Source organism: Canis lupus, chromosome 14, assembly GCF_003254725.2.
Source record: "Canis lupus dingo isolate Sandy chromosome 14, ASM325472v2, whole genome shotgun sequence".
Classification (NCBI taxonomy): domain Eukaryota; kingdom Metazoa; phylum Chordata; class Mammalia; order Carnivora; family Canidae; genus Canis; species Canis lupus.
This window is the reverse complement of record NC_064256.1, coordinates 21121111-21143718: the sequence shown is the minus strand read 5'-3', so window position 1 is coordinate 21143718 and position 22608 is coordinate 21121111. Positions and strand designations below refer to the sequence as shown.

Genomic DNA, 22608 nt, shown 5'->3' with positions numbered 1-22608 from the left:
ATTTCTTTGGTTCGTTTTTGCATATATTAATTTAGGGTATAAAGGCTGTAAAAAGATCAGAAAGTAAATATTTGCTTCTAGGAAACCATGAGCTGGGTAATCACATCTGCGGAAATCTACAGTGAGCCAACTGTACTGAGCACAGCGTGTCAACTCAGGAGACAAAGGTAGCACAAGGTCAGACCAAGGTGGGTGGGTGCATTGTCAGAAGCTTGAGAGGGCCAGATGAGAACACTGGTGGGAAACTTAAAAGGATGGAAAGCTGGGAAGGATGACAAAAATATTGAAGTAGACATAGTCCAGCAAAGAAAAGACTGAGTTAGTGCTGGGCCTCCAGAATGGTGGTTTATAACCAGCTACTGCCATTGCTGAGGCTGAAGCAAGCAGAACAGATTAAATTTCAGCAGCAATGAGTTAGTTGAAGTAGAAGAAAAGGTAAGCAGGAGTTGCCGAGTACCAGAGTGACAAACTGAAGGAGAGGATATGACCTTTCTTTCCAATAATCTTTACTTCTAGAAAGCCAGCCCCAAAAGAGAGGAGTCAAAGGAACTAAATCCTTTCTAGACTATCATCTGTATCATTCATTTACATTTTTGACACTCAGCCTCTAAAGCATCCTAAGCCATGGCTAAGATATTAGCTGGTTCTTGACATTTGGAGTGAAACATTTAACCCAGATAACCAATTATTTTTATCTGAAATCTGCACTGTGCCCTCAGCCCTACCATGTCCCCAGCTCCACTGCATAGTCCGTGTGGGGTGGCTCCCTAGGAGCCTGTGCAGATCGGAGGGCTCTGAAAGGGGATAGCTCAGTAGGGAGGGTGGAAATGCCTCATGCCTCAAGGCAATATAAGTCAAAGGTGGACAGACAAGTGGTTGGAGGAGGAGGGAGGAAAGAAGGCTTGAACAAGTGAAGAGAGAAGGCCATGGAACTAGGAGCAGGAATAAAAGCTGTGAGACAGGGCGCCCAGAGTGCTGATAGCTCCAGAATGAAGGATAATCTGATGTTGAAAGCAAGGCGGGCTCTCTGGGAAGATGAGGGCAAGTGTAGGGGCCTCTGTGGGGGAGGTCAGGAGGCTAAGAATTTAACATCGGAGGGGTTTCCTCTGGGTTGAAATTAGATAACACAAAAAAGTGCTTCATGTGCCTTTCGCTAGAGGAATAGGGATCATTTATGCACTCATTTCCCCTACCAGACTGTACCCCAAATGCCTCCTACCCCATTTGACACGCTTGGCATTCCCTTCCTCAGGACCACGCTGGCCACTCTTGAACGTGTTTTTGTCTGCCCTGAGACAGAGATGCTGCTTTAGTTACAGAGTTTCTTCCTTGTTGTGGCTGACCCTTCGACATCTGTGCTCCTGCCTGTCTTGTCCAGGGTGCTGTTTGGGGATAGCCACTATATGTGGCTGTCAGCCTGGCTCCCAACTGACTGCTCTGCGTAAGCCCAGTGCCCCACATGTGCCTGGACTCTGATTTGATTACCAGCTGCTAACCAACAAGTTGGTCCTGCCACCTTCCAGTGCCCAACGTTAGAAGAGCCTGATACCTGGAACCTGGAGAGAGAGGTGGGGAGGCACGATGCGGATGCCCACCACACCTCCACCTCCACCTCCTTTTGGTTGTGTGAGAGGGCTGTTCAGTGCCAGATCCTAGCCCGATGCCAGGCAGAGCCCAGAGAAAAGTTTTGGAACAGTCTGGGCCAGAAGAAAAGCCTTAACAGAGTAAAGAAGAAAGTTGGAGCAATAAGTCTAGTAGAGGGACCAGGGAAATGCTGAGCACAAGGGGGCTGAATAAATTCAACTCACTGCAGAGTCACCAAACACTTACGGACTTGGGACAAGCTCTCCAGATTCCAGTTTCCGTGAAGGAAGAGGATGGCGATGATGGTGATATTGATGAAGACGAAAACAAACAACAACAAAAGTCACTTCTGTCGGACTTTCTGTGTACATGGAGGGCTTTATGTATATGAACTCATTTCACCTTCAGAACTACCCCATGAAGATGATACTGTTTTTTTTTTTTTTTTAATTTTTTATTTATTTATTATAGTCACACAGAGAGAGAGAGAGAGAGAGGCAGAGACACAGGCAGAGGGAGAAGCAGGCTCCATGCACTGGGAGCCCGACGTGGGATTTGATCCTGGGTCTCCAGGATCACGCCCCGGGCCAAAGGCAGTCGCTAAACCACTGAGCCACCCAGGGATCCCGATACTGTTTATTTCCATTTTATATACATAGAAACTAAGGTCCAAAGAGATGGGGTTAGGTTGCCCCAGTTACACAGCTAAGGGATAACAGAATCAGCATGCAGACCTAGCATCCTGGATCCAGACTCCACACTCTTAGTCACCTGGCTCTTCTGCCACGGAGTAGAAATTACATTGTGTAAAGAGTCGCTTATCATCAGAGGTTGAGCAGTGTTTAACTTCTTTGTTTACAGAAACATTTTATTTTAACTTAAAAATGTAAAGACGTGTTGTTAATGTCTGTGCTACTTCCTTATCTTTGCACAGAGTAATAAGCAGTGCCACTAGGTACTCTCCGACCAGGTGTGCTCTCACGTCTTGGGGATGGCTCTTCGAAGGATAGGCATAATGCTCTGGGGACAGCATTATACTCCATGCTGAACTCTGGACTTTGAACATTATTCAGGCAGAATTGCCTCTTGTAAGCAGGAAAGAGAATCAAGGACATGCCTTGAACAGATAGAAACATCACATTTTTGAATGCATAATGGAGGTTGTGAATAGTGTCTAGCTCTTTGTACATATTTACTCATATAATTACCATAATAAACCACTGAGTCATCATTAGCATCCTTGATTTACCAGTGAGGAACCTAGAGTTCAAAGACTAACATTCCAAGATCACTCAGCATGAAAGCGGTACCGACCTAGGATTCCAGCCCCGGTCTGTCAACCTCCAAAGCCCAGGCTCCAGCTCATTCATGTTGCTGCCAAGACATTGGAAATAAATTGCTTCAATTAGGCCAGCATTATTAATGAGTTTCTTTCAGAGTACCTTCCAACTCTGAGATTTAGAATTATATTTCTAAAAGGTTTTTAAGTAAAGAATAGCATAGTAGCCTTCTGATCCACCACAGGGACCTCTTTTGGGGGTGCCTCCAACTCAGGTTGGAGGTTCCCAAGGTGGGCTTACATCCCACACCTCTAGCTCAGTTCTCGTTGAGACTGGGATCAGAGGGGATAGTGTGATTTATATCTCAAATCTATGAAATTTGAAGACAAAATACTATATTAATATTGTACCCTGTAAATCTTTTCTCGCATTAGCAGCCTTCTGGTAAAGTTTGCCAAGGAAGCATTGCCATATGTGCTGATGGAGCTGAACTAAAATGAGAAGATTAGAAAACTAACCACACTAATAAATTTCATTTGAGGCAGTTGGAAAATAGACTGCTGTTTTGACAAGTCAGAAACAACACACACATCCATTCTCTGTTAAAATGAGTTTCCAGAATCCAACAGAAACATCTCCTATTAGAAGCCTAAATTTTCTGCTGAGTTACCCAGATGTCAGACATATATGTACTTTAAACTTCAGTGTGATCTTGTTGAAGTACCATAACAGGATTGGCTGTTGTAGGCATTACTGAGCCACGTCCATTCCTCCCCTCCTCCCCACTGCCACCTACTATCCCCAAAGTCAGGGAACCAGGAGGGTTAGTGAAATCCCCACTTCTGTGACTTTTCATTGTCCACAGATCATGATCCTTTCCAAAGGGCATTTACCCCAGGCCGAGGGTGTCAAGGCCCATGTCTATAGTGGTGCTCAGGTTCTAGTCCACGGGCACCTTTATTTCCCCATTTAGCCAGGGCAGTCACCACAAGAACAGTCCTCATCCACTGCCTCCCCACGGGCCAACATCTGGCCCAAGTCTTGGGAATGGATCTGTACTTTGGGTTTATTCTTACTGAGTTGAAGTTATTCATTAGTGAAACTTACGGCCTCTGATTATGTTGCTTTAACCTCTCAGTTATTCTCCCTGCCACAGGGCTCTGACCTTCCCACCTGTCTTTCACCTGCCTCTAAAACTTTATACTTTTTGAACTTGACTCTTGACTTTCAAAGCCACCCCCCCGGGCTACAGGATTTGGCCCAAGCTCCTCCGTGTGACTTGTGAGAGAAGCAGTACAGTGCACCAGATAGGAGTGTCCCCTATGGTGGCACCTGGGTGGCTCAGCGGTTGAGCGTCTGCCTTCGGCTCAGGTTGTGATCCTGGGGTCTGGGGATCGAGTCCCGCATTGGGCTCCCCTCAGGGAACCTGCCTCTCCCTCCACCCATGTCTCTGCCTCTCTCTGTCTCTCATGAATAAATAAATAAAATCTTAAAAAAAAAAAAGAGTACCCCCTGTGGCCAGACCACCTGGAGTGAATCCATCCCCCCATCTGCTAGCTGAGTGTCTCCTTTGGCAGGCTCCTTAAAGTCTCTTTTGGTTTCTGCTGATGGGATAAAAATAACTTATATTGAGTTACTGTTTTTACTTGTGTGTATTAAATGTGTGACTCCACATAAAGCTCGTAGAATAGTGCCTGACATGCAGGAAGTGCCCCCAAATCCTGACCATTGTCATTGTCACTCCTATAGTTACTTAGCATCAGGTTTGGGATCCAGCCACAGCCCTCAGTGATCTTGTCCCAATCCTTATTGTGCCAGGGTCTTGAGATTTTGGCACCTACCTATGTCTCTCCTCCAGTGAACCTCTACCTTTCCTTTCAGGTCTGGGTCTAGTGCCTCCTCTCCAGTGCTGTCCTCCCTCCTGCGGGAAACTGGTTCTCTCCACTATATGCTCGTAGTTCTCTGATGCTTCTGGGTTGCGGTACTTACTTCTCTATTTTTTGGTGCTTTATCTCCTCTTAAGCACACAGAGACACATAGGGTTTCCTTTTCTTCTACACTGAGAATTTCTCCTGGGGGCGGCACAGACCCTATCCCGTCCATCCCACTTCCTTCCAGTCCCAGGCACTCAGAAGGCACTTGGTAAATGTTTGCTGAACAAATAAATATTTGCTGCCCTATATTTAGTCTTAAATACAGGGTTTTCTCTTTGGTTTGGTTTTGTTTTTTGCTGTTCATGGTACATTACTAAATTTATAGTGAGAGACAAATCTCGATAGCTTAAAAGGCTGGCTGAAGTGATTGTGTCCAGCACCGCAGTCATTTGGCTCTGAGGGCTCTTTTTTATTAGTCATTTTAAAAGACTGTCACGGGGTAGTTATAGAGACAAGAGATCATCCTATAAATCACAGTGCTTTCAACCCATCCATGGTTTGGGTCTACAATTTAATGATGAGAAAAATATATCTAGCAAGTAAATATTTAAACATTTTGGTACTTGACCCAAATACAGAGTAAAATGGATATTGTAAATGTTAAGGTATAATAAAACAGCTCATTCTGATATTTTACCTGTAGAAAGTAAGAAAGTATCCTTCCATATAGTAATAACAAAGCCTCTCTTCTCAGATTAGAGACACCGTAAATTCCTAAGGGAATATAGTTTAGGAGGAGGGAATGCTTACTTTGAATAAGAGCACTTGCTTGGCTCAGATAGTTGCATATTCCTGTATTCTGTGCTGCTTTGGGTCGTTTCAGTTATAAGAACATAGCCCTTCTCCAACTAGTGAGAGCAGAGTTTTGGTAAGAGTATAGTCAAGAGAGAAAGAAGGGGAGATACAGTGATTCCAGGGCAGGAATATTCCTGGAACCTGGCCTCATAGGGACCAGATGGTCAAAGCCACTCCTACCTGCGCACCCTTCATGGGCTGTCTGCTCTTTCTTTGGTGTCTTTGTTGCATTGGCTTCACGTTCTCTTCCCTGCCTTTCTACTTCCTTTTCTTATCGTCATGTTCCTCTTGCTTCATTGAGGCATTAGCCAATCTAGGGTTTCAGCCAGCCGCACTCCCTACTCTCCAGGGTATCTACTTCGTCTGTGCCTCTGTACTGACTGGCTCTTCACTCTGAGGACTCTTACCCTCCTGGGCAAAGATTCCCAACTGGTTAGCTCCACTTAAGGCTACTAGCTCATAAGGCCCAGGTTGCTGGACTCATGGCCTGCACGTGTTTTAGGTGTCTTATTCTTGTGCGATCAGCTGTGGGTCTGGGGTGAAGCAGGCTCCAGAGATGGCAGCCTTGAGAAGACTTTGTAACCTCCAATGTTTCTAGGATCCAGGCAGGTTATGTACGTGAAGAAAGGAGGCGAGGTGTGAGAAGGAGATACACATTTGCCATGGAGCACAGAACAAATGAGTGTTGTCTATAAGCATAGACACTTGAGGAAGAAGGCTCAGGTTCGAAGCCCACCCTCACCATTTATCAGCTGGGTGATTCAGAACAGATGAATCTCTATATGCCTTAGTTTCCTCTCTGCAGAGTGGTTATAAGGATTAAATGAGTCAGTAAAGTGCTTAAGGTGGTGCTTGACACAACATAGCTATTTTTAGGTCAGCTGTGTTTAAAGAACATTTTCATTAGCATCAGCATCCTTATCATTGAATTCCACAATGAAATGAGTGTGCTCCCATTTTTTTCTAAAACATGAAGCTGTTTGTGCTTTTTGTAGAACCAGAGGCACAGAAAAACATTTCTGTGAAGATAGCAACAGAGCAAGAAAAATGATGAATGACCATTGTTCTCAATGCATTAGGGAGTGGGGGGACCTTGGAGAACTGATAGTTGGGTCCTAAAAGGCAGAGCCTCATCCAGCTGAAGCAGATTGCCAGAATGTCAGAATGAGGTCCAGAGCTATCCGATCGATCTGTCCATTGACCAGTCTTTTTTTTTTTTTTTAAGATTTTATTTATTTATTCATGAGAGACACAGAGAGGCAGAGACATAAGCAGAGAGAAAAGCAGGCTCCTTGAGGGGAGCCCGATGCGGGACTTGATCCTAGGACCCCGGGATCATGCCTTGAGCTGAAGGCAGATGCTCAACCACTGAGCCACCCAGGTGTCCCTCTGTCTGTCTTTACATCTCTCACAATAAGCTCATGTTATGTTGGAAACCTTGTGCTTCTCAATAAAATGCATCTGTGGGCTGTACACAGACTAGGGACTTTTGGCCACAGGCTTAGGATGACGGTGTGTGCTAGACTGGTCTCTCAGAAGAGATTGCAAGTGGACCTTCTTATGTTGATGGATTACAAAATTGTCTTTACTGACCAAGGCTGACACTGTGAAGTCCCTCTCAAAGATGGCAGGATGACATGGGAAACAGTATGTTCTGATCCTCAGGGTTAGCTCACTGTGTATTTCCAAGAAAAGGCATCTGCCTTTGATTGTATTTTCTTAGAACAAATGAAAATTATAACATTTTTTAGTATGTATGTATGTGTGTGTATGTGTGTGTATGTGTATATATATATATATATATATATATATATATATATATATATATTTTCATATATGCCTGATCCTGTTGTGAGTGCCTTTCCCAGAAGCAACCCTTTCCTGTCAGGCATCTTCCTCCTGTGCTCCAATACATAATTCCCACTCAACACGTTTAAAACAGTTTTTTATCACTTCTCACCCGGAAGCTGTTGCTCTCCCCAGGTTTCCTCTCTCCCTAGGTATTCACACCAAACCAGTTTTTCTTTCTCTGTCTCCTTTCCTGGCATGCGTGCATGCCTACACACATACACACAGGCACACAGACACATCCATCTATTCGTATGTCCTGTCTTTTTTCCACATAGCAACCAGAGTCGTCTTTTTAAAAAATGAATTAGTGTATCACTCTCCTGATTGAGGCTTGTAATTACTTCTCATCTAACTTAGAATGTTACCAAGCTCAGGATCCTGGCCTATGATGTAGCTGTAGCACTCGGCCCCCACCTGTGCCACTCTTCATGCCTTTTTTGTGAGGTGGCTCACCAGTGTTCACCCTCATTTTTGAGCACACCAGCCTTGTTCCTACTCTGTGTTCTTTGCCTTATCTGTTCCCCTTCCGGAAGTACATCTTACCCCAATTGTCACCTCTTCAGAACAGCCTCCCTTCTGTCTGAGGCTAGTCAGACCAAGAACCTTGTTTGTCTTGTGCTTATTACCAAGTCATAGTTGCTAAATGAATGAATGACTAAACTGTGGGCCTTCGGGTGTAGGGAGAGGAGAAAGGTATTAGAAAAAAATGATATATTCACTAAAGTACACTTGTTTAACTTATTTAAGAGGCAGGAGGGAAAAGAACAAACTTACAGAATAATGAGATTTCCTATATCACTAATAATGTTGATTTATCCAACGTGCAAACGACCCAGAATATAAGAGGGAATTTACTTGGGCCTGATGTGGCTATTAGACACATTTGTACTTACACATTCCATTTCACATATTCTCATTAAAAGTAATAGCAGAAAATTACAGCAAAGATTGACCCAGTGTTCAGATGGTGATCCCCTCTTTAGAGCTGTTGATTTGTTTAGTTAATGGTAACTTATTTAATATACTTCTACTTTTTGTTGTTTTTTAGGTCTGTTGCCACAGTTATTGGGAGTTGCCCCAGAGAAGGCCATAAAACTTACAGTAAGTCTTTTGAGTTGATGATGCTTATGCAGGGAGTTTGCACACACTCAGGAACCTAGCAGATATTCTTATGGGAAATAGCAGGTTTGTATTTCTTCAAGGTGCTAGCTAACTCGAACCTAGGGCACTTATCACACACAGCATTTCACTGTCCTCCATTGAACACTGAACGTTCAAAAATGTAATGCTATATTTGAACAAGAGTTGTGGCTGCTACCACCATCACCACCACCACCACCAAAGTGGCAGCAGCTGCAGCTAAATTTACCTCCATCCCTACCATATTTGGTACATTACATGGATGACCTGTTATTGTTTAATCTTAAGCAAAATGGGATCCAGAGTTTACAGATAAGGAAACTGAGGCCCACAGGGTTTAGTACACGCAATTCATGGGTGGAAGGTTAGGAACTCAAAATCAGATTTTTTCTGATTCTAAAGCTTAGTTACATGTGTTTGTAGAATTCGTGTATAGGGTATATTCTATAAGCATCTGCCAGGCCACCTGTTCAGGGGTCTGAGTTCTAGTTGAAGTTGATCCTTGATCCAGTGTTAGGCTCTCATATGACAGATGGGAGATATTCAGGAAGTTTGTAGAATGTGACAGGTGCTGCCGTTATATTACAAATGTCATAAAGCCCCAGGAAGTTAAACACTACTTTTAGATTGATCTCTGTAGCCTTGATGCCTAAAATTCTTTTACTGTGTTGTTATATCTTCCAAAAACATGACTGATTTTTAAAGACTGCTTGAAGTAAATAACAATTTGAGTTTATTATACTCAAATTAATATTACTGATGTTGAGAATTCTTAGATATTGAATCTTTTTTTTTTTTATTTTATTTAAGAGCGAGAGCACAAGAGAACACAAGTGGGGTGGGGTGGGGTGGGGGGCACAGCAGGGCTGTGGCAGAGGGATAAGCAGGCTCCTCACTGAGCAGGGAGCCCAAGAAGGCTCCTTGATCCCAGGACCCGGGATCATGACCTGAGCAGAAGGCAGATACTTAAACGACGGAACCACTCAGGCACCCTGAATTTCTTCTAAGCCGAAAAGTCTGCTTAACAACTTTGTCTCAATGATGAGTTTGGCTTTAGATTAAATTTTGTTAGCAGATTTGAAAGTGATTTTTAATCACTCTGTAAACCAGTTTATTAACTTATAAAACATATGTTTTCTTGTCCCTCATGTCAAAATGTCTCTCTTATACTATTGTAATATAAGCATTTTAAGCTTATAAGCAAGCCATCTATTCTTTTTTATAAGACTTTTTTTTTTTTAGAATTTTTAAAAAATTTATTCATGAGAGAGAGAAAGAGCGGCAGAGACACAGGCAGAGGGAGAAGCAGGCTCCATGCAGGGAGCCTAACCTGGGACTTGATCCCTGGTCTCTAGGATCACACCCTGGGCCGAAGGTGGCGCTAAACAGCTGAGCCACCCGGGCTGCCCTTTTTTTTTCTTTTTTTTTTTCCCCAGTAATTGCTACACCCAGTGTCGCGCTGGAACTCACACAACCTGGAGATCAAGAATCTCACACTCCACTGACCCGAGCCAGCCAGGCACCCCTAAGCCATCTATCTTTCAGTTTCTCCCAGAAACATCAGGAGTACTTATGTATTCACCTTTTAAAAACTACATATAAATAATAGTGAAAGGGAATATAAGGGAAGGGAGAAGAAATGTGTGGGAAATATCAGAAAGGGAGACAGAACGTAAAGACTGCTAACTCTGGGAAACGAACTAGGGGTGGTAGAAGGGGAGGAGGGCTGGGGGTGGGAGTGAATGGGTGACGGGCACTGGGGGTTATTTTGTATGTTAGTAAATTGAACACCAATAAAAAATAAATTAAAAAAAAATAAAATAAATAAAAACTACATATGTGCTATTAAGGACACTTCTCAAATTCTTTAAGATCCTTAATTTATTCAGTTATGATTACTTCAATATACGGACAGAAGAGAAGAACGTATTTGCAGCTATATATTTATATGTGTTAAATGACTTTATATTTTTCATCAGCTTCTATAAATATTTTTCTTCAAGGTGAATGATTTTGTGAGGGATAAATTTATGCGCAAAGATGGTTCGGTCCCACTTGCAGCAGAAATTCTTGCCGGAGGCTGTGTAAGTACCTTTTTTGCAGAACTCTGTGTTGAAAAGACTTGTTTCACATGTGTATCCCCACTGTGGTAACCTAATGTGGACTAAGGCTTCTGTTCAACCACAGATCCTGTGCAAGGGCAGAGGCTTCTAGGGCACAAGAACTATTCCTGAGATGGAAGGGTAAATGTTTCTGATCTTACTGCCTGTTAAGTCATGCCTGTTAAGTTCGTCATTGCTTTCAGTTGGTTCTGCAACAGAAGTCATTTGTGGCAGAAGTGTTTGGCCTTTCAAAGAATCTTTGCTCACCTTTTTCTAAAGTTAATTTGTAGTACATTCTTTCCTCACGGCACCCTCTGCTGGGTCAGGCACTATAATGTGTAGTTTGGAGTTGGCAGCCATAGCTCTCTGCTTTGCTTTACTTTACAAGTCCCAGCACCTCCTCGAGCTTCCCTGTGCTTCTAGAAGAAGGATGCTGGGAAATAACTGGCTGAGTATGCTCCGCATTGTTGAAACTGCTTGGAATGAGTATTTCTTTATATGGATGAACAACCTGCATCTTGTTCTTAAGCTCAGCAAAACATGATGTCTCATTTTATCTCATGTACAGGTTTGTTCATGTGAATGCAAATACTTTAAGTAAATTAAATTCTTCTACAAAGACTGGCGCTATTTAAAGATAAGGTTGGTTAAATAAACGGGCTTTGATCACTAGGGCAATACAATATTGGTATATTTTCCATCTAAACCTGTTTCTTTTCTTATAAGAAAGATGAGGTCACTTATTGTTTTAATTAGCTTGTTCTGTGCAGGAAATGGTATTCATAAAATAATCTTGAAAATCATTGCATTTAGATGCTGGGCAAACACCTGAGAATATTAAACCTTTGTTTGGAAAGGGCTTATTGTTCTGTCTGACTTTGAATGGGAGTTCCTTAAATGTAGCAGGAGCTAAGAAGTTCTAGTCCTGGTAATTCTTAAGAGATAGATGGAATTTGGCTCTTGCTGATTTCTTTCTGTTTGATCACTGACCTGTTGTAGATGGCCAAGTAGGGTCCCCCTGTCCTGTAACTTTAGGAGCATTCAGGATGGAAAAAGGGAAGCTTTATTGTTCTAAATAAAGACACATAATAATAATCAAAAAGAATATTATTAGGAGGTGAGGAAGCTGCTCTTTCTGGTAAGTACTATTCATTTGAAACAATAGTAATGTCCGTTTAAGTAACTAGGTTTTCTAGTATTAAAGTGGCATGTCCATGGGCTGTCTCTGGCCTGGCCTCCAGACTGGTTGCACAGGACCTGAGATAGCAAGGTGTTTCTGGAGGTCAAGTGGGTTCGTTTTTCTTAAAAAGTCAGGTTTTAAACCTGCTTGAAAAGACATGATTATATATCTCTGTAAGAATTTAAAATGTGAAATTAATTATGTGATACTGCTCAAGATTTTGGCAATAATCTGGAGGTTTATTATCTTTTTAATGAAAACATTTTGCCTGCACACGGGTCTGGGAGATGGGTTGTGGCATGTATCGTCTGCTGTAGGTGGTCTTGTTTTCTTGTCTGTGGTCGCCCATTTCAAACACAAAGCACAGATTGGCATCAGAAGTAGTGCCTTGTTACTGTAAAGAGGTGCAGCCCTTCTTCAAACCTGATCTAAACATGGGCTTAAAATTGGAGCCACTTGGGCTTTACAGCTACTTAAAATATCTGTGAAATGAGATTTGCCATCCTTCATCTCAAAGGTAGGTAGACTGTGGTCCTTGGTGTTTCAAGTCTCCTATTTTGCCTCCCCACCTCCCACCAACACTGCTTTAAGAAGTAAGAGTTTAATTTTCAAGCAAGCAATTCTGTAGGTAGCAAAAATTTCAGGCCCTTCATTCAGCTCTCTGTGCAGTGAGATGGAGGATCCCATTTTCAGTGTGTTTTTAAAGCAGCAGCATCTTGCTTTGCTGCGACAAGAGTTTTCCTGCCCTCAGAGCCAGACACACACCTTAGAAGGTCCTCCTGGATTCTACAGCCTCGTCTTTCCAATTGGGAGTAAATACAAAGGGCTTTGAAAGATTGTGTCACGTGACCAGCTCCCCTTCTCAGTTCACCCATGCATGCCAGGCATTGACTTTTAAGTCCCTGGGAGCTCCCCTTGCTTCATCATTCCTGAGAATTAGTACACATGGCTGATTTTTCACTTGTAACTGAAGCTTCTCATTTCTTTGAAGAAAGCTTTTTCTGTTTTATCATCTATTTTCTACAAAAACAGGGAAAATACACAGGTCTTTCATGACATTCGCGGCACTTGGCAAAACTAATTTAAGTCTGTTTTATTACATTGTTTTGGAAAAGCAGTCACAATGATAAGTTTGGAAGAAGATTTTAGAAAAAAAGAATAAAATTAATCCCATTCATTATTTTTGATTACGGCAAAATCTGTAACTAAAGAGCTTAAAAAATCTTCTATTTCTTTGATGTATATGAAAGGGTCAAACCTGACTTTATTTTTAAAGTCATTATTTGCACTGAGCATAGTTTTGGTTTAGAGCGCTGTTAAAAATTTGACTTCAGTTTTCTAAGCCTTTTTATATAGATTGACACCTAACAGTAGTGATATATCCAGCACAGCTCAAGACCAAACTAAGATGCCGGGCCAGGGATTTACAAACTGTAAGTCTGAAAAGTTCTTTGTGCTTTTGTGTTTTCCATACAGTGGTTTACTATGCACTACATTGGTCTAGTAGTTGTAGGAGTTTTGACGGAGACCGAGGATCCTCAGGCATCCCTGCACAAAATATATGGATACCTTCTGTTTCTTTTTATCTTTCCCCTTCTTGGGTCAGAAACTCAGCGCCTGGAGGGCGACGTGATCAGGGGTCATTGCCATTGATGGCAGAACTCACAGTAGATGTAGCAGAGGAGAAGGGGCCTGTCACTGCCCATTTCCAAGTAGGTTCGCAGCGAACTTAAAAACCAACATTCTCTCACCACATTATTATTGTTGTGTTGCTGCTACTTAGCCATAACACAGGTAATGCCATTTGGTCTGTAAGCAGCAGTCCTTAATTCAGCAGAGTAAGTGTGTATTGACTGTCTTCTCTGCATCTAGTGAATTAGAGGGTCAAAATCCCAAGGGATCTGGGCTCTTCAGTTTTTGATCCTTTGGTCTTAACAAGTCCTCAGATAAGGAAATACTAGTGGTGCCATGACTGGTTTCAGGGAGAATATAAATATGATGAGTGAGTAACTTATTTGACATGAAAATAAATCTACACTGAAATGAAAAGAAAAATAATACTCACCAGGAAAAAAAAAAGTGACCAAGTATGAACCTCTCTCTTTTAAAGCTCATATTTAGTAAACATTATTTGCCTACCAATAGAAAATAATAGCATTCTGTGATAATTTTCCTTTTTTAATTTAAAAAAAATTTTTAAGATTCTTTTTATTAATGAGAGACACACACACACAGAGAGAGAGAGAGGCAGAGACACAGGCTGAGGGAGAAGCAGGCTCCACAAAGGGAGCCCAATGCGGGACTCGATCCTGGAACCCAAGGGTCATGCCCTAGGCCGAAGGCAGCGGTTCAACTGCTGAGCCACCCAGGCGTCCCTCTGTGATAAGTTTTAGAAAGACAAGTAAACATGCTTTTTTGAACAATGGTCCTTTGACAGTAGGCCTATGGTATTTTTTTCTTTTGAGGTCCCTACACACCAACACACACATGTGCATTTGTGTGTATTTGTTTTAATATTTATAAGAATTTATACTCATTTTAAGAGGCAAAAATAATTGATGTGTTCACATCACTGGTTGGAAAGGGGTTAGTGAGACTGTAATGAAGAGCAATCTTAACTGCAGCCCCCTACAAGTATGGCCTTATCATTCTTATCATTGTTGCCTGTATTCCCATTATTATGATGATTCCCATATGCATATTTTTATTCCTGTTTGTATAGCTGTGTATCAGATACCATGTTTGAGCCAAGTTTTTATCACTCACCTTTTTTGCATCACATTCAGTTGAAGTTAATCTTTATTATTTAAAAAACCGGGTGCAGACACTGATGTGTCTACCACTTAGCTTAAGACATCAGACTTGACAAATGTTGCTGGAGCCCCTTGTATTTCTGACACAATAGATTTTCCCTCCCTCATCTCCCAGGAGATAACCCTGTCCCAAAATTGGTGATTTTCATTTCCATGAATGTCTTTATACTTTTTATAGGTATATCCCTAAGCAATATAAGTGTTTGCTTTTGGAGGCTTCATTCTATAGGAACAGCTTATGATTCTTACATTAATGGCTTTGCATTTTTTCCCACTGGTGCAACTCATGTCCTTTGCTTGCAAGAAAAGAACAGTAAATGGGAATATTGCATTCACGTATTATAATGTGACAGTGAACATGCCTGTGATAGATGTGGATTTATAGGATTTTATATAGATATAATTGGGACAGTGTATTTATTTGACCAATTTTTTGTAACTTGGAGTTTCTTCCTTAGACTAAAGTCCTTTTTTCAATCTCACCATTTAAACTCTTGCCCAACACTAACTAGATTTAAAGTTATAACCCTCCCCGCTGCCAACACACATGCTCCCTACCTGCCTTACTGTCCCCACTGCTTCCTAACGGGAGTGATTTCAGCATTTCTTCCATCATTGAGGAGGAGAGGTGTTCTGGTTATCTACTGCTGTATAGCAAGTCATTCTAAAACTTGGTGGCCTCAAACACCAGTTTTGTTTCTTTTGTTTCAATAGGTAGACTGAGTTCAGCTGGACACTTCTCATTTGTGATCTGCATGTGGTTATAGGCAGATAGCAGCTGGAAAGGCTGCATACTATATGATTCCAACTCTAGGACATTCTGGAAAAGGGAAACTATGAAGACAGCAAAAAGATGAGTGGGAGAGTACTAGGGGTGGAAGAAAAGGGGAGAGATGAACAGGAACTCAGCCACAAGTGACTGGCAGTGATGCCAGTGAGTCTGTTGTCCAGAGCACCTGCGGTGGCTTCGCGCGTAGCTTGGGCTTTTCAAACCTTGACAGCTTGATTCTAAAGGGGGCTTCCCCAAAGTAGGCATTTCTAAGAGTTCTGGGCAGAAGCTGCATAAACTCCACCACTATCAGCATCCCCCAGCAGAGTGGTATATTTATTACAATTGATGAGCTTACATTATTCAGTATCCATAATTTACCTTACAGTTCATTCATGGTGTTGTACATTGTGTGTTTGGACAAATGTGTAGTAACATTTATCTGTCATACTAATAATCAGAGTATTTTCATAGTGCTAAAAATTCTCTGTGCTCTGCCTATTCATCTGTACTCTCCCACTCATCTTTTTGCTGTCTTCATAGTTTCCCTTTTCCAGAATGTCCTAGAGTTGGAATCATATAGTATGCAACCTTTCCAGATTGTTTTCTCTTACCTAGAAATATGCATTTAAGGTTCCTCTGTGTCTTTCTTGGCTCGATAAATCATTTCTCTTTAGATTCAATTATATTCCTTTGTCTGGATTTACCAGTAGCTTACTTATTCATTCTCCTGCTGAAGAACATCTTACTTTCTTCCGGGTTTGGGCAATTATAAATAAGACTGCTATAAATATCCTTGTCCAGGTTTTTGTTGAAAATGTAAATTTTTTACTCCTTTGAGTAGATAATCAAGGAGTACAGTTTTTGGATCTTATGTTAAGAGTATGTTTAGTTTTGTAAGAAACCTCCAAACTTGTCTTCCAAAGTGGCTGTATCATTTGCCATTTCTACCAGCAACAATTGAGAGTTTCTATTGCTCCATGTCCTTGCCAGCATTTGGCATTGTCAGTGTTCTGGGTAACTTTTTATTTTGCTGATCCATTTCTTGTCTTCTTCATGGTGTTGACTTCTTCAAGAATTCCCTTCATGTTCTTGCTGGCCATCTGGCCTCTGTCCCTAATAGATGACCCTCAGCTTCTTTTCATCATCAGCCACAGCTGATTAGTGCAAGTAGCTCATTTGGTATTTTGTTTTGTTTTTTGTTTAATTAAGAGAGGAAATTTGATTAGCAAGCTTTGTGTGCCAGGCTATAGATTAGCCTTGAATCATGACCCACCCCCCACAGATATTAATAACTTTGCATAACAAATCATTTGTTTCAACATCTGTAAATGCATTCAAATACTTCTTGTATTTAGCTTGAATTCTTAAGTATCCCTTGAATAATAATGTATATACTTTTGTCATAAAATTTACCCAAAATTTATGATCGAGCTTGAAATCCCTTGAGGTTTCAAACCAAATCATATAAAACCAGGGAAAAAACTTCCTCCTAAAATGAACACATATGCTCTGATGATCAGCTGGTGAGTTAGGTTGCCTGAAGTGGATTTAAGTCCTACTTCTGCAGGCTTTCTCTTCTCAGGGTTTTCTGTGGAGATGTGGTCTCACAGTGTAGTTTTCTTAAGACAGAAGTTTTATTTATGTGTGCAGGTGTCTGTGCACATACCCTACTTATAAATATAGAATGCTATGAGCCTCAATCATTAAGTTCAGTTTCTGTGAGGTTGCTCCTATGTGACCTGTCAAGTAGCCAGGATTTATTATGCATTATAATGATGCTGTGGAAACAAGGTTATTATTTTTTTAATGGTTGCACCCTTATTTCATTAAACTTGTAGTTTAATGAAAATCTAATGGTTAGTTACATTATTTTCAGAGGTTATCACTGTTATTATTTGGAATATTCTCTGGGAGGTCTTTTTGCATACCCCCAAAAATGTTAAGCCCATATTGTAAATCAATCTTCCTCCCTCCCTTCCTTGTGTTCTTTATTTCTTCCCTCCTTCCCTTCTTCTCTTTTCCCTCCCTCCCTTCCTTCCTCATTTGTCAGTGGCAGTTTTCTGGTTTGATAAATGACTTCCAATAAGATTGAAGTGAATTAAGTTATTTTTGCTTTCATAAGCTTTATTTTTATTTGTATTACTTTTCATTCATTTACAAACTTAAAATTGAACCAAATACATATTTTAGTCAAGACCATATCACATTTTGTTTATTTCAATATATGTTATAATTGCGCTTTTTAATTATGAAAAAATGGCCATATTAAAGCTAAGGTAGAAAACAAAGCAAAAGAAACTGGTCATTATTTTTCAATTCTAATTATGTAAGTTTTCTTAACTTATCCATCCATTTCATCCCTTTCCGTCCACTCTGTTGACTCTAAGGCTTAGAGACTGTGTCAGGTATTAAGTAGCACCTGTTATGTTTGTCATGTATGGTCTAGCTTTGCCACTTTAGGAGCTCTTCCTTTGTAACTTTGTGCTGTCAAGCTCATTACATCCTGGGGATCATGGGTAAATGTTTGCCTGAACAAATGCTGAGGATAGGACCCATGTCTCACTGTTATGCCTGGGCGCCTAGCATTGTGTCTGACATATTGAGAGAGGTTTAAAAATATTTATTGATTGAATAAATGCTTGACTAAGAAGGTGTTGATAATGAGGGTGGTATATGTAGGGTAGTGATATAATATACTGGATGCTATTAACTTAGATACAGAAGTCATTTGAAGAGGCAATAACTTCAGGGATCAGAATGTGAAGAAAATGATGGACTTTAGGGAGCAGCTATAACATGCCTACAAATTCATACCCAGGATGTTTCATAAGAAATGTTTCCCATACCTCAGTAAAGGAACCAACCATTAAAAAGGTTCTATTTATTTTGTCTTCATTCCAACCCCTAAATATATATAGAATCCTAGGAGCAGAATAAATGCAAAACACCTGGGATATTTGATATAACTTATTTTTTTTGTATATTTTTTTATTGGAGTTCAATTTGCCAACATATAGTATAACACCCAGCGCTCATCCCGTCAAGTGCCCCACTCTGTGCCTGTCACCCAGTCACCCCATCCCCCTGCCCACCTCCCCTTCTACCACCCTCTGTTCGTTTCCTAGAGTTAGGAGTCTCTCATGTGATATGGCTTATTTATGGTTTATGTTGATAATAGAAAGTGTTTTATTGAATGTTTAATATGTGAAATGATCATGTCAGAATCATGAGGGAATTATATGAAAGAGTGGCTTTAAGACAAAGCAGACTAACACTGAGATCCCTCTGCACACCTATTAGAATGGCTGAAATCCGAAATACTGACAGCATGCTAATGAGTGTGTGGAGCAGAATGAACTCTAATTCATTGTTGATGGAAATGCAAAATGGTACAGTCACTTTGGAACATAGTTTTGAGGTTTCTTACAAAACTAAACTATAAGATCCGGCATTTGCAGTCCTTGGTATTTACCCAGAGGAATTGAAAACTTCTGTTTTTAACAAAAATCTGCACAAGAATACTTAGAGCAGCGTTATATCTAGCTGCCAAGACTTGGAAGAAACCAAGATGTCCTTCAGTAGCTGAATGGATAAATAAACTGTGGTCCTTCCAGACAAAGGGATATTATTGAGTCTAACAAGAAATGAGCTATGGAGCCGTGAAGAGACTTGAAAGAACCTTAAATGCATGTTAGTAAGTAAAGGAAGCCAATCTGGAAAGACTTTATACTACATGATTCCAACATAGAATCCAGAATAGACAGGACATTCTGGAAAGGCCAAAGCTATGGAGACAGTAAAAAGATCAGTGGTTGCTAGGGGTGTGGGAGGGGTAGAGAAATGAATAGGCAGCGTTCAGAGGATTTTTAGGACAGTGAAAATAGTCTGTGTGATATTATTGTGGTGGATAGATGTCATTATACATTTGTCCAAGCCCCTAGAATGCACCAAGAGTGAAAGTGTAAGGTGCACTATGGACTTTAGGTGATCCTGGTGTGCTGGTGTAGGTACTTCACTTGTAACAAGTGCAGCACCCTGGTGGGAGTGTTGAGAGTGGAGAGGCTTGCATGGCAGGGAGGGCAGCGGGCAGATGGGAAATTTATTTGTAAACCTGGAACAACTCTAAAAAACAAAAGAGCCAATAAGTAGCAAAAAATGCTAACCAGGACAGTATCTAAGTTGGAGGCTTCTCCAGGAAGCCCAGGAGGAAGGCTCATCACATGGTGGCCAGCAGGTCTTCTGAAACATGGGACTGAGGCAGCAGACTGGAGTAAGAAATCTGCTGCCTGGCTCCTTCTAGGAAAGCCCTTCCTCCAGACTTGCTCTGAACTTGGAGCACAAATAAAAGAGCTGCCTGAAGGCACTCAGAGTTCATCAGGACGGCCTGCCTAGCTAAGGGCTGCTCTTTGGTGGCTCAGGAATGTCATCTTATACTAGGTGCAAGCCCCAACTGATGAGAGGCCCTTGAGACAACCTGATGTCTCTTTTCTATTTTCTTTCTTTTCCTTCTATGGCCAAGTCTCAGCCTTGTTTGACTCAACACAGTTCAAACACTAGGCCATCCTTCTGGTTATCTAATAAGTCGGGGAGGGATTTGTGATGATGTGAAAATACAAAGAAAGATTGGGCTACAGCTTTCATACAGTTAAGGTACTTTAGACATTGAAGGTCTGTAAATCATTACATGATTCTGGTAGTAGTAGTCAAAATAGACACGTATCACAGGCAGAGCCCAAATGTGAGCATATTTGACAGGTCTGCAACTTAATTGCTTTTTAATGTCAGTCAAACAGATTCCACTTTGGTTTCTTGGCTAGGCTTCTATAGGCCTATTAAAATCCTATGAAGTTGAAAATACGAAACTTGTAAAATGTGTAAACAGCATATAGCCTTTTCCCACCTTGCTATATAGTTAAGAAATTAATCAAATTTCCATTTGGTGTCTTTCAAAAATAAGTGATGAGAATCTATTCTCTTTTAAGATTTTGTAATAGTCTAGTTACAGATTTTTTATAAACAGCTTAATTTACATACCAAATCAAAGGAGAAGATCCTGTAGTGTTTCATGCTTAGAGATATACATTTAATCAGATAGCCTTAACTAGGCATATGTTTGCTATGGCAGCCATAACAAAATGCCACGGACTGCAGGGTTTAAGTAATAGAAATTTATTTTCTCACACTTAGGAGAACCAGAAGTCCCAGATCAGAGTATCTACAGGTTTGGTTTTCTTCTGAAGCCTCTGTTTTTTGCTTGTGGTTGGCCATCTTCTTGCTGTGTCTTCACATGCCTCCCCTCAGTCTGTGTGTTGCCCGCGGTTTAATCACCCCTGCAGGTTCCAGTCATACAGAGCTAGGGCTCACCCATATGACCTCATTTTACCTTAATTACTTCTCTAATGGCCTGTTTCCAAGTACAGTCACAATCTGAGGTGTATAGGGTTAGGTCTTCAACATAAGCATATTGGATGGACACAATTTAGCCTATAACACTAGGGGTTGCACTAAAGGTTCTTTTTTCAACTTGCACGGAAGACTCAACTTCTGGTTGTAGCAGAGTGATGACCTCTCCTGTGGGCACTGGGCCCAGCACTGTCCGTTCAGAGCTGGATAGAGGGTGAGGGGCCTCTTGGCCTCATGCCCCCTCACATTTGAAGTGAGATTGTTGAATTCCTGTCTTCAGTATTGCAAAGTACCTGACTCCTGTCAGGTACTGTATTTTAATGTATTTCATCCACTGCTATTTTCTGAATATATATATATATTTTACCTCTGTTATTTGTTTGTTTTTTAAAGTAAGCTCTGTGCCCAATGTAGGGCTCAAACTCATGACCCTGAGATCAAGAGTCATGTGCTTCACTGACTGAGCCAGCCAGGGACCTCCCTGTGATCTTTCTTTTTTGGGAGAGAGAGAAAAAGGGGGAGGGGGAGAAAGGAAGGGGTAGGAGGGAGAGAGACTCTCAAGCAGACTCCCCACTGAGTGCAGAGTTGATCCAGGGCTCGATCTCATGACCCTGAGATCCTAAACTGAGCTGAAATCAGGAGTTGGACACTTAACCAGCTGAGCCACCCAGGTATCCCCCACCGTGATCTTTATATAGGACAGTAATACCTATACTACATACAAATTATTTTCATGTCTCCATGTAGCATTGAGTTAGTAAGAGATTAAATAGAAAATATCTTGAAGCTTAGATTTCTTAAGAAATCTTTGTTTTTCAGTTTATCTAAATATCAAATACTGTCATCACTTGCACATTCATTTTATATGCAGTGTGCATCATTAGGCATTTACCTAGTGTAGACTTTTTTATAGGTACAATTTTATTTGTATCCAAATAATCAAAATAATGTATTTGGGTTTTAGCTTAAAAAAGCCATATTCCATAACTTCATATTAATCTATTTTTGACACATGTAAGCACACATTTTAGAATGTCAGTGTGCAATTAGATATTCTTAGCACATGTCATTTGTGAAAAGCACTTTAAATCTAAGTACATTCAATTGAGCATAATTAAAATATCAAGATACACATTCTTCATATACATTTTGCCACTTAATTTTTTAAGTAGCTATAAGTATCTACCATGTGAATTCAAATTAAAAGGAGGTGATTAAATACAGTTATATTTAATGCTTTTAGTTTGAAATCTAGCAGGAATTGCGCTACGTTAAAAAAAATACACCACTATGTTTTCTGTGGACAGCAGATTGATGACAGGATTTATTTATTTTTTTTTAAACGCAAGACTGTTAATAGTTTCTGAATATTCTCAAGACTGTTGCCTAGAATGGCTTGTGAGGGTGCAGATCATATGAAAGCATGTTTTTTCATCTTGTGAGTTCTTTTGATTTGACTCTCCAGGTCCCAAGAAAGAATGTTTGAGAATATTAGCTAAGTTAGGAAAGAAGCTTTAGAGAAAGGCTTGTTCAATTCCTGATAGGTGAAAGAAGGTGGATCCTGGGGAATTTTGAACATGAGCTCCTGAACCAATGTTTTAGGTAATGTGTTTCAGCTCTGGCTCTTTTCTGTAGCTTGTTAATAAGCAGATAGCCTGGGCAAGTCATTTTTAAGGCATATAACTTTAAAACCTACTTATTCACAATTATTGGACCTAAACTACATTAGGATCACTTTATGTGAAGGTCACTAT

General features: G+C 40.8%; 1 protein-coding gene across 3 annotated transcripts in view; it reads left to right on the top strand.

Moving 5' to 3' along the window:
• Positions 1-22608, top strand: part of SLC25A13 (solute carrier family 25 member 13) — a 185551-nt gene that overhangs the window by 120825 nt on the left and 42118 nt on the right. For all 3 annotated transcript variants that reach the window (XM_025471293.3, XM_025471294.3, XM_049093603.1), the window contains 2 exons: positions 8493-8545; positions 10588-10668. In XM_025471293.3, coding sequence (XP_025327078.1) covers positions 8493-8545; positions 10588-10668 — 134 coding nt within the window. The remainder of the gene's footprint in view (positions 1-8492; positions 8546-10587; positions 10669-22608) is intronic.